This window comes from Grampus griseus (assembly GCF_964374135.1).
Source record: "Grampus griseus genome assembly, chromosome: 7".
NCBI lineage: Eukaryota > Metazoa > Chordata > Mammalia > Artiodactyla > Delphinidae > Grampus > Grampus griseus.
In genome coordinates this window covers 3144049-3158810 of record NC_139001.1, presented here as the reverse complement: position 1 = coordinate 3158810, position 14762 = coordinate 3144049, and the positions used below count along the sequence as shown (strand labels likewise).

At 44.0% G+C, this 14762-nt stretch overlaps 1 protein-coding gene across 17 annotated transcripts in view; it reads left to right on the top strand.

The window, feature by feature from the left end:
- The window catches only part of LRRFIP1 (LRR binding FLII interacting protein 1), a 142103-nt gene that overhangs the window by 83717 nt on the left and 43624 nt on the right, over positions 1–14762 (top strand). For 11 of the 17 annotated variants that reach the window (XM_082657633.1, XM_082657636.1, XM_082657642.1 and 8 more), the window contains 6 exons: positions 1053–1100; positions 2720–2764; positions 3382–3432; positions 6768–6806; positions 10354–10413; positions 12659–12721. The exons of 5 other annotated variants lie outside the window; for them this stretch is intronic. In XM_082657633.1, coding sequence (XP_082513759.1) covers positions 1053–1100; positions 2720–2764; positions 3382–3432; positions 6768–6806; positions 10354–10413; positions 12659–12721 — 306 coding nt within the window. The remainder of the gene's footprint in view (positions 1–1052; positions 1101–2719; positions 2765–3381; positions 3433–6767; positions 6807–10353; positions 10414–12658; positions 12722–14762) is intronic. One more of the 17 variants, XM_082657644.1, reaches the window with a different exon arrangement.

Below are 14762 nucleotides of genomic sequence, written 5' to 3'. Positions count from 1 at the left end.
GGAGAAAGGGGCAAGGCCATCAAAGAGCCATATATATATTCTAAATCTGGCCGCCCATCAAAATAAATGGAAACTGAACCAAACATAGCAGCAGCCTGTTTTGGTCATTGTAAAACAATTTCAAAAATTGTCGTGTACTCTAGCATCCACTTTTTTTCTTCTGATGATAAGCTTTTCACGTGTAAGAGGAAAATCCCATCTGTGTCATACGATAGGGAGGTTTGGATGGTTGTTTCTTGCTTTTCTTATTAGAAATTGAGGGAAGAGTGAGGAGGACAGCAAAGCCCCATTACTTGAGAGTCTACCTGGGTTCCCACCTGAATTTGGAATTGCTGTATTTAGTAGCAGTAGTAGCCACCCTGAATCTGCTTTTCTGTTTCTAACTTGGGCCATTGCGGTTTAGACAGGCGAGCTGAAACCATGGAGGTGTTGGCTAAAGAAAACACCAAGCAGAACTTTTCTTCCCTGGGCCAAGACCTCTTCTGCAACAGCCTGCTTGGTCATCTTGCCATCAGTGGCATGTTATAAAGACGTCCACAGCCCAGAAATTCTCGAGGGCCTAAGTTTAGCGTGGCTATCAGATAGCTGGAGCAAGTGTACTAGAAATCTAGGGGCAGCACACCATTTCTCCCCCTTTCCTCTGGTGTTCTCCTTCCTGTTGTAGCAGCACGGGAATGGCTTTGGCTTCTCTTAAATCGTGCTTTATTCCTGCAGTACACCTGCTCCGAAGGCATGGACAGCTTTACAGAGGGGCTTGAAAGCTGCTGGGCTCAGTTTGAATTCCTGGTCTCTACGGAGGCCACCCCCTCGCCCCAGGACTGCTTCGTCCTGGGCTCTCTCGTCTTCCCCGAGGGAGCGGGTCGGGAGGCTCTGTCTTCACAGGCTCACAGGCCGCGTGGGGGTCAGAGCCTGACCATGTGCTTCCCTGCTCTGCCTTGGCATGCTACCTTGACCCCGAGGCTTGGCAACAGTTTGGAAATGCATGTCAGAACAGTGTCCTGTGCGATTACCGTTGCACTTCTTGCCTAATTTTCTTTCCCTTCTGTCTGTAGAAATATTATGGGCTGGATACAAAGTGGGGCGACATCGAGCAATGGATGGTAGGCCTTGAATCTGATTTTGAAAAGCGTAAATGGTTTGTAATTGGATTCTTCCACAGTTTAATTACATGGCTAGATCCCTGTTGCACCCTAATTTGATACTGAGTGATTTCCTGCTGGGCGTGCTTGCATCTGGCCTGGTTGTGTACATCCCACGTGAAGCCTGGTTAGAAGGTGCCCTGGCCAGGGCTGGTGTCAGGTCTGTTCAGTAGCAGCTGACTCCTGGAGCTTCCAGGCCAGCGTTTGTGAGGGTCTCCACCCCGACCAGGACCCCGATCTCCTCTGCAGTGGACTCCCCACTGGGGACACTCAGGCTGGGCGTGTGGCCCCGGCGCGAGAACCTTCCCATGAGCATCCGGTCCAGCCAGCTCTAGTTGGAATCCAGGGGGACGCGTGATGCTGCAATTCCTTCACTCACGATTGCAGTCAGCTGCCCGGTCACCCCATTCCGACCTCTATACTTTGCTGCTGGGTACCCCCCGCCCCAACCTCATCTGCTGTGCCTGAGAAACCACTGTCCTCTGGTGAGAAAATTCCTTTACCTTCTCACCCTGTTTCCTGGCACGACTTAGCTGTCCTCCTTAGTCGGTTAAGAGCTGGCCCGCCCCTCACGATACCCCTGTCCTTACGACCCTCCCAGGGGGAGATCTTGCCCCCTGGCGGGAGGTTCTAGAAGAGGGGGGATTCCAAGAGCTGTCCACTGGTCCCGAGGGAGCACGGCTTCATGGCTCCTGTCATGAATTCATCCACCTGAGTGCTCCCCACCTCTTCCTGTCCTTGTCACCTTGCTGACTGGCCTCATGGACATCATCACGTACCTGTAGCATTTGAGAACCTGACCAGTATGGAACTGTCCTATTAGGTGTCCCTTACACATAAAATAATCTAAGGGAGTATAAAATGACCTAACATTGAGAGATCTGTGTATAATATAAAAGAAAACAGTTGATGACATATAAAGAGCACACAGTTCCTCTATTTAAAAAACTATTAACTTCAACCTCTGTTATGTGTAAACCATCATTCTAGTTTATATGACACAGGGAGATGTACGTTTATCAAGTCGTAAGACACAGTTAAAAGATGTGTCAGTGTTCTATATACCACTGAGAAAGAAACAGAAAGTTGCTAATTATAATCGTGAGCAACTTTGATGATAAGATATGCCCCAACTTCAGAGACGTCCAAATGCAAAATGGAGCACCTTAGAATGCACAAAATATGGTAGATGGGGTGGCATCCGTATTGGATCTCTTACGAAAGTGATTTCTCTTCCAATTCCTGAAGAGAAGTGAGTAAGGTTTTGAACGTAAGAAGAAAAGTAGGCTGATTTAAATGGACCACATTCGATTCGGAAAAAATTAAGACCCTGCTTTTCACCCAACACGCACTTGCTTTTAAAGCCAAAATGAAATATGCTGATTCTTTGTGTGCTTAAGCCCCCCACCCACTTTTAGAAGAAAACATTTTCCCCCAGTGGTTTAATTGAAGCCTTTAAGCAAAAGCAAAGAAAATATTTGTTTGACATTTATATCAGAAATACTGTATTATGGAGTATCTAAGCCTTCTCCTGTGTCTGCCCTAACCTTTCTGTGCTGTTTCCTCCGTTGCTTTGGTAGGAAGACAGTGAGCGCTACTCCCGTAGATCCAGAAGAAACACGTCGGTTAGTACTGCGTTCATTCGTTACCTCGGCGTTTTGACTGAAGTCTGATTTGCAGTTTTAATGGCTGAAATACATAAATTGTCTCTCTATCCATCTGTCTGTATGTATATACACCTATCTATAGATCTGTATCTATATCTATATCTTAATGATACTTATGAAAGAAATTAACTAACACTGATACTGTTACCTAAACAAAGACTGTGAACTCAGCCTTTAGCATTGTGACCTGACTTTGGTGAGTCGAGAGTGAGTGTTTGAAAATTTTCTGAGTTTCATGACAGTTTTAGTGCTTTTTTCGCTATTAAATACCCATGAATAATTTGCAGAGTAATATGCATTAAGCTATATGTTTGTAGGTTACCAGCGAAGTGAACAGCATCACTGTAGTGAAGTTAAAGTCGTGTTATCCAGAAACAGTCTTCTGTTAAGCAGAGGTGCACAAACAAAGCCCTTTTGGCGAAAACCCAGGCTCACGTGCACTGAGATTTTCACAGGGGCCTGATCTGCCCCCCGCCACGTGTCGGGTCAGCCGCTTCCCTCAGAGCTGGTCGCTGGTTTCTCTGTGTCTGTTACATCATCGCCTCATGGTTGTTTTCATCCTTTCTTTTTACTAGGCGTCTGATGAAGATGATCGCGTGTCAGCGGGTAGCCGCGGAAGTCTGAGGGTCAGTAACCAGATGGTTGAGTTTGCATGGTACAGTCTGTGTCCACGCTCCTGGCCCTTCCATCCCTGCGTTCGAAGTTCTTGTTCATTATCCCTGTAGCCTCTGTTCAATGGTGGGATGTCTCTTTGTGATGTAGAGAGATTAGTGATAAGCGTAAGCAGTTTTGTTGTGTCTTTCTCCCCAGAGTGGAAGTCCTCCTTTCTTCGTGTTGGTCCACATCACAAAACTGCCCCATTTAGAGTAAGTTGCCTCATTGCTAGCGTGGTGAAGGGGAGCACGAAGGCTCATTCTGTCCTAATGGAAGTGCACAAGCTCCCCAGCAAATTGGAATCTCAGTTGAAGTAACTACAAGTTAAAGGAACTATTATTCAGTGACGTTTCCCATAGCTCCTTGAAAGCCGCTGTAGGCTGCCGGTGGGACACCGGGGCACACTGAATCCGTCCAGCCTGAGGTCTCAGGAGCCTTTCCTTTCATCAGCTATAATGAAATCTCTTCATCACTGACAGCCTGATGGTTGAGAAACACAAATACACATTTTTCCTTAAACATTCCAAAAATCTTCATAATTATACTTGAAAACAAGGCATGCTTTGGGAAGTGAAGTAGAGAAAAACGTGTTTTGCTTAGTCCTTTAAGTCAGTGAATTAATCTGAGCGTGTCAGGTTAGTTTACCCCTGGATTAAAGCTGCATCTCTCTGCTGGTAATAATTCGGTCTCGACGCAGCCACTCCATTTTACGGAAGGACTGTATGGGGCAGAAGCCTTGTTTTTAATCACCGTGGCAATTAAGTCGTGATGTAACTCCTAGCCTTCTTATACACGCACCAAATGTACATTTAATTTAGCTGTTTATAACAATAAACTATAAAGGTGATACAGTCAGCCTTCCATATACCCAAGGTTCTGCATGATTCAACCAATCACGGATTAAAAATATTCAGAGGGGAAAATTCCACACTATTCATGTAGCATTTACGTTGTATTAGGTGTTACAAGTAATCTAGAGATGACTGAATGTGTACAGGAGGGTGTGCGTAGGTTATATGCAGATACTACGCCATTTTATATAAGGGACTGGAGCATCTGCAGATTCTGGTATCTGGGGGGGTCCTGGAACCAACCCCCCGCAGATACCGAAGGATGGCTGTACACTGTTGCTTTGCTGTTAACAACTGTCATTGGCCTGAAGCTGCCAAAGGCATGTCCATCGTGGTTTTGCCAGAAAGTTACGGTTCACAGGTGAAGTCAGTTAAAGGGCTTCCTTGCTATTTGAAACTTTCTCCTTAGCCATGTAGTTGTAACTTCCTCACATACCCTCTGACATGATTCACACAAGAGGAAGTAAGATTTATGTAACCTAAACATTATCAATGCAAAACTCAGTTTGCAGAATCTGTAGACATGGGTCAGAAATTACAGCTGTCCAGCAGGTGCAGGAGAAGGTCGGGTCCCTGAAACCAAATGAAGAAGATACCTTTTCAAGGAGAAGGGGCGTGATCATGTGAGCACAGGACTCACATGACCACTGGCCAGGACGTTGGTGAGCTTGACAAGGGCACTTTTGATGGAAATAGTGAGGGCAAAACCTGACTGTTTTGGGCTCAAGGGAGAATAGGAGAGATGCAGAAAGAACCCAAACTCTCTTTCAAAACAGCATTTTCCGGGCTTCCCTGGTGGCGCAGTGGTTGAGAGTCCGCCTGCCGATGCAGGGGACATGGGTTTGTGCCCCGGTCCGGGAAGACCCCACATGCCGCGGAGCGGCTGGGCCCGTGAGCCATGGCCGCTGAGCCTGCGCGTCCGGAGCCCGTGCTCCGCAACGAGAGAGGCCACAGCAGTGAGAGGCCCGCGTACCGCAAAAAAATAAATAAATAAAATAAAATAAAATAGTATTTTCCATCTGCGATCCTCCTTGAAATTGTATTCAAGATTTTGTTTGTACTTGCATTTTTCTGGGAAAATAATCTGTCACTTTCTTAAGATTCTCAGAGCTGATCCCAAAAAGCTTAAAACTATTGTATTATTAGTGGTTGTTTGGGTGTTTATAGCATTTATTTCATTTTCAACGATTTTAACCAGAAATGAGCTAAATTTCTGTGCTGGACACCATTCTTTGCCAAGATACAAGCCTATTTGTTTTAGGATATAAAAGTTTATGGAGGAGCTCCACAATTAGGGTGCTAAGTAAGAGACGGGGGGAAGGTGGAAAGTCAGCAGTGGATGGGTTTTCGTCGCTAGCCGGGTGGCGTGCTCCCCCGCCCTTTCCTGTGACGCACTTGATCTAAAGAAATAACTCTCGTTAAAAATCATAGACCTTGAGAACTTGGATCCTGGGGATAAGAGTCAAACCTTCTAATTTTTACAGACACAGAACAAGCCCAGAGCAGCGAGGGGGCCTGCTCAGGGCCAGGGTGCTGTGACAGCATCAATCCCAAAGCCCGTCGGGGGCCCGGAAGTGGCCTCTCCTGGTTGGTGGGCGGGCAGGGTTCCCCACTGCGCCTCCCCCGCCAGGGGGGCTCATCTCAGGCCATCGATGCGTAGGGCCAGTTTCTACTGTTTTTCATATTTTAATATTTGGAAATCTTCCGTTTGCAAAGTTCAAAGACCCTATCTTTTTTTTTTTTTTTTTCCCGGTACGCGGGCCTCTCACTGTTGTGGCCTCTCCCGTTGCGGAGCACAGGCTCCGGACGCGCAGGCTCAGCGGCCATGGCTCACGGGCCCAGCCGCTCCGCGGCATGTGGGATCTTCCTGGACCGGGGCACGAACCCGCGTCCCCTGCATCGGCAGGCAGACTCTCAACCACTGCGCCACCAGGGAAGCCCAAAGACCCCATCTTTTATCTCTTGACTTTCTCAAAATACAGGCCTTCTTCACTCCACTGACAGTGATGATAAACCCTTAAAAATGGAAGAAATTTTTTTTTCTAGCGTTTGTATGGACATTCTCAGAAAACCTAGATTTAGATATCATAAGTACTTAATTTTCTCTACTTAAAAATTGAGAGTGACACATCTGTTGACCTTTTGCCTAATGTAAATAGAATGGTTTAGGTAGAGGAGGAGAAAGGATTGCTCAGACTGCTTCAGATTCCATGAATTAGGGCACCAGCTGCCACGGAAGTTTCATTTAATGCTAATGGATTTTATGGTAATGCTAATGTAATGGCGTTTGTAAATACATACGAGATCCTAGAAGTCATGAAAATAGTTGAATTTCATTAAGATTTTCAAGATTGCCTGTTTTTTGTTTTATGTTTGTGTTATGCCTTAGGTAGCTTTTTAATTGATTTTGGGCAACTCTTTTGTGTTGTTTTTCTCTTCCATCCCACCTCTGACAGTCGCAGCCTGACTTGGAGTACGGGGGTCCCTACGCTTGGGTGAGATGAACATGTGGCCTGATCCTAATAGTGTTGCGTGGGAGATAATAACCTGTGGCGTTTCCACTAATCTCATGAGCATTTGTACACCTTTGTTTTAAAAGACACACATGCCACGCACCTGTTCTTACCTGGGGACTGAGGGCCGGAGGGCAGGTGCACACACCACAGTGAGCTCTCTTCTTCCCAGAGCCTCCTGGGTACAGCTCTGACCCTCATGGGTGGGTCTGGAACCCAGGTGTGGGTGCTTGACCATCTCCCGCACCCGGCGGCCTGTGAGCACCGCTGTCTGCCAGGCTTTGGGGTAGCAGCTGCAGACACCAGATGGGAAGGATGGGTCTTCTTCAGGGAACTCAAATCAGATCAAGAATTCCCAAGCCTCTACATTTCCTTTAAAAGATTGAATTTAAAGTCATTTTATCTAATGAAAAATTGATTATTTTCTAATCTGTATCCTTTCAAATTAAATGTCCCAGATGGCTCTTTGGCCAGAAAGTGCTCTTTGAGAAAGACCCCAAATCCAGTAACAAAAACGAAGCCTTTAGATTTAAATTCAGAATTTCCCTTCTTACATCCATCTAGAAGAGTTTGATCGCCTTATGCTTTCTGAAAACCTGTAAGCTTAAATTACACTAAAAGGAAGAAAAGTGTAATCTCACCAGCATTAATCACACTCAGCATTAAAGTGACTCAGCACTGAAATTATTATAGCAGATCATACACTTCTTCACTTGAAGGACTTTTTCCAAAAGGATTTTGTGCTTCATTCATTCCATTGCATTGAAAAAATATCCAGCAAACTCCGGTTTTTAAAATATATTTTTACCCTTAAGATGACAATTAACAGGACCATACATCGGCACAGCACGCTTGTCCCCGGAGTCTCCCGGTGAGGCTGCTGTCCTCCCCTTTAAAACTAGATTGAGTGCATCAAGGATTGCACTTCAAAGCTGTGATTTTGCCTTGCTTATTTTGTTTCCCATCTCTAATGCCCTTGAAGGTGCTCTGTCTTTTGACTCAGTAAAAGAATACCTAAAACCATTCATGAAAATAATAACAGTTGCGTTTTGCATGGTCACGCATGAAGTTGGTTATGCTTTGACAGCACTGCATGGAGTCGTTAGCATTCTGACTAATCACGTTACCATTAGAATAATAGGTTTTGATGGGACACTTATTCTTATATCTGACTTATCCTCTTTTAGAAAATGCTGATTGGTGAATGTCTTTATTTTGTTCTGTCTTAGAGCAGTGCTTCTCAGTGTTACTATATGTAAGATTCACCTGGGGAACTTGTTAAAATGCATATTCCCGGGCCTCCGGGTATTCCGATGTCCTGGGATGGGAAGCACGCCCCGTGACCAGGATGCAGGTGGTCTGAGGAGTGTTGAAAAACAATTCTGTAGAACAAAGCTGGGTGAACATCCGAGACCTGACTTAAGATGAAGGTGATATATGCCTTCTGTGGACTTTTTACTCTAATGTTGTTACAGTTAATTTTCAACTCTCCTTATTACCCTCTTATGCCACTAAAAACAGCTCCACCCATCTGAATTCAACACAGAAAAACTACCCAAGAGGAGAAAGTTGGTGTGTTATTTAAGAAGGTCACAGTACTTCTCACTACAGAGATGTTGTTGGTGAGGTCTATACATTTGGGAGTACGTTGTAGGGATACGTTCTCTATGACAGAGTTTCATTACAACAGAAAAGTGTGGTTCCACAAAGCCTTCAAAAGAAGGGTTTTTCCTGCATTTTCGTGGAAGGCCAGAAGAGAAAGGGACAACTGAAGGAGGGCCTTTGCTCTCCCAACCTTCACCCACCCTCTGCTTTACGCTGCAGGCTAAATGAGAGAATGAGAAGATCAAAAAGGAGAAATCCATCTACAGCAGTATGTATTTTATAAGCAACAGTGGAAAGCCAGAGGCTTTATATATGTAATACATTTTTCTTCCTTATTTATTAGCAAGGGGAAAGTCGTCTAAAATTGATTGACGTTAGCCTTCAATATTAATTTTTTCCAGAAACTAGCTTCTAAACAGATATCAAAGGAATAAGACTGAGGTCTGAGATAGACGAGTCCTTGACATGCAAGATTATTTCTCTCGAGAGAGAAAAAAAGGAAATTAGACTGAATAAAAATTCCTGCCAATCTCCAAAGGTTTTTTTACTAGCAAATTTATTTCAGAAATGTTTTAATATACTCATAGTTTTAAATTTTAATTTTGAAGGATTTCTACATACTCTTTTTCATTTAGAAACTTCGAATAGACTTGCTTTTGAATTGTAACACAAGTAAGTACACAGTTTTATAGTCAGGGTTTCATGAATCTGGATTTATAATCTGCCCGGAAATCCATATATGTATTCTTCATAGACGTCACAGCTGCATAATACGTGCTGAACCGTCTCCCCTCCCCCGAACTTTTAACAAGGAAACGTATCCTGTCCTTCCTCGGTACCAAGCACTTAACCATACAGTCAGCACTGATCTGGGCACCCATTCTAAGCAGCTTTAATCCTCACAATGGCCTTGTAAAGTATTTATTACCATGCACGTTTTCACAGCCAAGGAGGTAGAGAGGTTCCAGTGGATTAAATTAACTTGCCCAAAGTCATATGACAAAGCTTCTACTTGGAATCTGGACTCAGGTCCATGATCCCCTGGCATCTCCTTCCATGTTTAGCAGTTGTGGGGACTGCTCCTCCTTTTTCTGTCTCAGGAGCTGGTCATGTCCCTGACACTTGGCGGCTCTTATCTTCAATCAGCGGAAATTTCCTTATAGATGAATGAGAGCAGTTCTAGAGCCCGAGCTTTGGCTGGGAATTGGGAAGAGAAGGAAGACAAGCATATGCTTAACTTAATCATTCTCTTTTTTTCTGGAGAACAAATTATGAACTCATAAAATATGTGCTCAGATTTCACTTTGAAAAATAAAGTAGGAGGACTGGATGAATGAACAACTGATAGAGAGGATGTACTGCCATGATAGACATTTTTTCCATGATGAACGTTTGCATTTAATTATAAATTGAGTAGAAGCTCTCTCTGAATCTTCTGAATACAGCTTCATAATGAGCCGTGGTTTTTAAGGACTTCATGCTGAACCAAGAACGCAAGACGAATTGACTCAGGTGGAAGTCATCAGCCCACGTTGCCTGACATCCAGGCTCCTCACAGGCTGGGATTCCCGCATCATCAGCACAAAACTGGAACCAAAAACTGCCGAGGAAATCAAGTGCACCCAGGCCCACGCGCCTCACTCCATGGGGACTTGGCATTTCCTCCTGTCCCCGAGTGAGTGCCCCGTAGTCACAGTGACACTGTGATCCGCCGACGGGGCTGGTTTCTCCTGAGGTGTAGTCGAGCAGATCAGGAGCGTGGAGGCAGCGGGGGGCCTGCCGGGATGTGTGCTACCCTGGCCATGTCCATCCGCTCCACTCCAAAAACTCACTTTGTACCCGGCTAATTCTTCCCTGCTCATCTGTACCTGTGTCTGCCTTTGTATACTGATGTCCGTTTTTCTCCTTTTCTTCGCTGAAACAGACAAATGGTTATGATGGAGAATTATACGGATCCCAGTCCCTGAATAGAAGATCTGGCAGGGTTAGTAAATTTGCGTGACACAAAATTCAAACAGGTTGCTGCAAAGCTTTTCTAAAATATCGCTAAATTTAGCTTCTTTGGTTATTTTCTGTTACAGTAGTTCTGTGTGTGTGTGCATGATAGAGTGAAAGCTAATGTTTTTCAGTTGGTTAGCAATGTTAGACTGTTCGTCTTCTAACATTCTAAGTGTTAAGGTAAGAGATCGACATTGAAAGGAATCTCTTAGGTATTAAAAGGTCGAATTAGGTACTAGCTCCTTCATTATTTTATTGCCCTGGGTGTACGTGTGTAATGTGCACGTGAAGCGTATTCCACTCTCAAACACACTTAAATTCAACATTTCCACTGTTGCCCACCCCTCTCATTTGTAATTTCAACGACACATACCCTAGAGCCTGTGTTTTGCTGACCACTGAGATGCTCGCAGTACTCATAGCTCCAGGGAAGGAAGCAGAAGACGAGCTGAGGGATGCTGTGGGGGGGGGGGGGGAGAAGAAGAAATGAACCAATAGCAGGGCAGCCAGTAAGAAGTGGGGGAGGTCTCGGTTTACCAAGGAAGTCATTGGGGATTTCAGGTGGTTAAACCAGATACATTTTAATTCAGTTTCTTGACCTGCCGCAGATCTCTTATACATTAAATTATCTAAAATCTTCCTGTTCCTGCATTTGCTTCATTTATTTTCTTGTAGGAATACATTTTACTAGCTGTATAAAACAGTATTTCTTTTCATTTGCCGTAATTATATTAAGCAATATCATATATACGTTTAAATTATGTTTTCAGGGTTCAAAGCGGTAACGGGACACCCCCTTAGCGTTCTGAAACTGGCCAGTCAGGTTTTACCTTCTTGTTCCTATGCAGGATTGCATACACTTGTGTTGCAGCTCAGCTTCTCTCATTCCAAACTAAAAAATCTTCCCAGTTTAAAGGCTGTGTCTTCCTATCTATGTTGCCTTTTGCACTGACAGCCTTTGGACTTTCTCAAGCTCTGTCATGTTTTTCTTTAAGGTCATACAGCACTCCGGGGACAGAAGCAAGCGACATCCATTCAGCTCTTATAGGATGTTGACAGTTTTGCTTCCTGTGCTCAGCATCCCTGAGGGCTGTTTAGTGCTGGCTTTATAGGACAGGAGCTCTGATGGCTTCCCACTGCTCGTTGGGCTTAAATTGACTAGTTAGTAACTTTTCACCCTAAATGCATAGTTTCACCATATCGATCACAAAGAATCATAGTTCAGAGTTGGAAGTTACTTTAGAAGTTCTTTAGTCCAACTTCTACCCAATATTACATCCTTCTCTAGAGCATCCCAAACATGTAGTTGCCAGCATGTTTGTGACCATACAAGGTGGCATCAAGCTTTACGTCGTACATATCTCCATATAGTTTAATCTTTGATTTTTACGTTGAAACGGTAGAAGTGTGCCTTATGATTTAGTTTAGAGTAAGTAATGCCTCTAGAAATCAGATACAAAAGAACTTGATTATAAAACTGTTCACCACAGAGTGAAATTGGATATAAAATTGATTTAATAAATAATCGAGAAATACTGGGTTGGCCAAAAAGTTCGTTCGGGTCACAAAAACCCAAACTTTTTGGGTGACCCCATATAATGATTGAAGGACCAAGTAACGTACTTCTAATGTAGCATCTTATATAGGAGCAGGAAACTCCAGGAACAGTGTAAGGATGGGCTTGGAGAAAAATTGGATGGGAAATGGGAAATTGCATAGACGTCAGAAGTACCAGTCTGTGGGCAGGAAGGAGATGGCCAAGACTGATGGTGTTTGTTTCCTCCCTGGAGCCTCGGGGCTGAGCTGCAGCCCTCAGACGTGCTGGGCTGAGGAAAGAGTGAAAATCGTGCAGTACATGGAATTTTAGTTACCTAAGAAGAGATGTCATATGGAAAGTCTAGACTAAGGTTATAGATGGTCCATCATGAGACTTAATAAGGAATTACAGATAATAATAGCTAAATTTAAATATAAATAGTTAAGTAATGATAATAGTTAAATCACACGACCTCACTGAGATATAAACACTGAAAAGTAAAACACAGCTTAGAACCCCTAGTGGTTAAGATTTTCTGCTGTAGTAGCGGGTATCAGTTCTCTAGCTGCCTCTGCGTTCCTGGAGTACTAATACTGGTTTGGTTGTGTCATTCCATATTTGCCTTTTGACCGGGTGGTGCTTTGGGGAGAGGAGGGAAGTGCTCATCACTTACCTTGTCTTCTTTGCTGCTCAGAATTCCAGCTACAGCGGTGACAGCAGATTCTCTACTTTGTCGTCATCCAGAGAGGACACCTTGGTTGGTTTCCATTTAAATCTTTCACATCCTCTCTGCAGAAACTACAGGTTTTGTAGCATGCAATCCCATATGTGTAAATTCCACTCTCTTTTCTCTTTGAATGTCTATTTTATGAAGTTTCCTTTGGGTAACTGTTAAAGTCCATTTTGGGGTGGTAATTAACATGATATATTTAATTCGGATTTAGCCCACTCTCTTGCATTTGAATTCAGATTCAAATGTTTGAATGCAGATTGTGGGGTTGAGTTAGGCACGGTGAAAGAAGGTATGTGGCTGTGTAGTAGTTGGAATTAATCAAAAGGGAAAGAAGAAAGCCCTGAAATTCTTCCCTTGAGAATTCTTGAAAGCAGAATTACTTTGCAGGGTACATGCATACTTGGGGCAATTTCACAAGGACGGAATAGACTTGGAATGAAAATCAAATCAAATCCAAACGTCCACACAATAACATTCCTTCCCGTACTTTAAGAACATACACCAATCTTGATAGGCGAATATTTCTCAATTATTTAAGAGCCCTAATAGGTAAGGCTTGTTCATCCTACCTAGGTGAGATTTGTATTCACTCAGCAAACATAAGGGAACTAGTTTAGGTAGGGAAGTCACAGAGACAAGCAGGTGAGTTAGGTCCTCCGGAAGCATTTACTTGTAAAACAGAAGACAGACCCCCCCCCCCCCCGCCCCCTGCCCCTCGCACTAGTGCAGAAACTGATTTTGCCAGGAAGTGTCATAACAAAGAATGTCAACTGAATCGTAAAGAATACGTAGGGGAAAAGAAAATAAATAGAAACTAGCCAGGTAGAGCCACAGTAGTCTAACCCTAGTCCTTCCGTCGTCCTCACCCCTGTCGTGCCTCAGCCCCGCCCCCAACTTTCTGCTCCTGCTGCGTGGGGAGGGCGGAAGGGGGCGTTCCAGACACTGCCGCAGCTTCTCCCTCTCTCCATCAGCTTGCCCACGCCCCAAACCCCCACCGCTGCCCTCCATAATAATAAATACTCCAACCCTTCCTTCCCCTAGTATGTGAACTCTGACAATATAAAATCAACTGTAAGCACCAAAGGATTGGTGGGTTTTGACACCTTGAGTTTTTTGTGTATTGTGTGCATTTTCTTAATTCAGTGGGAGATTTTGCTGTTGAAAAGAGCACTTCGTCATTCAGAAAACTTTACTTCCAAGCTTAGATACTTTCTGTAAAATAGAACATGGTGTTAGTTATCTAATACTTGGATGTGAATTATTCACCAAAATTAATTGACAAAATGGCTTCTACCCAGGGCATTCTCCCAACCACTGGAACAAGTTTCAGGGTTTGTGTTAAAATATTAGAAACTTTCTCCCTGCGCACCCCAGGATTCCACTTGCCTGCCCCTCAGGTCATTCTGGTGCACCTGATCCGAGGCATAGGAACGATAGGCACAAGTTACGGGATCTCGAAAGGATGGGGAGATGTCTTAACGTGCCACCAAGTTACCCGAACAGAACTACTTCATCCCCTTCAAGGGCTGCCCTGGGTTTGCATAATCAGTAGAATGCTGCTGACATGGAAATCTGAAACAGCTAGCCTCCTCTTCAAGGGTCCTTTAACGTGGATAGGACATTGTGTTTGGGGAAACCGCTAATTTATGTAGTAGTATTCCCCGGAAACCTCGTGTAGACGGTTGGTCTCAGAAGCGCCCCACTGAATCGATCATGTCTTCTGTGAATCCTGAACACATGCGCTTTGTGTAAATACCTAACCAAGCCCAAGATCATCTCCAATGAAATATTTTATTACGTAGAATAGAGGTTACTATCTCTGCAAATTCCTGATTTTGAGTTTTTCCCACCAAACTGTAAAAATTAGAATTTGCTTTAGAGAGACCTTCAAAATCCCACTGACCTTGCTATCAGTTCAAATTAATGAAACTTGTTTTTGCCTGTGTGTAGACTCTCAAGTCCTCATTTAGTCCCAGGTAATAGTTCTGTCAGTTAACTGGACTGCCTTATTGCCTTCCCCTCATTCTCTCTTCCCTGCAAGTGCATGTCCTTTACCCATCTTGTT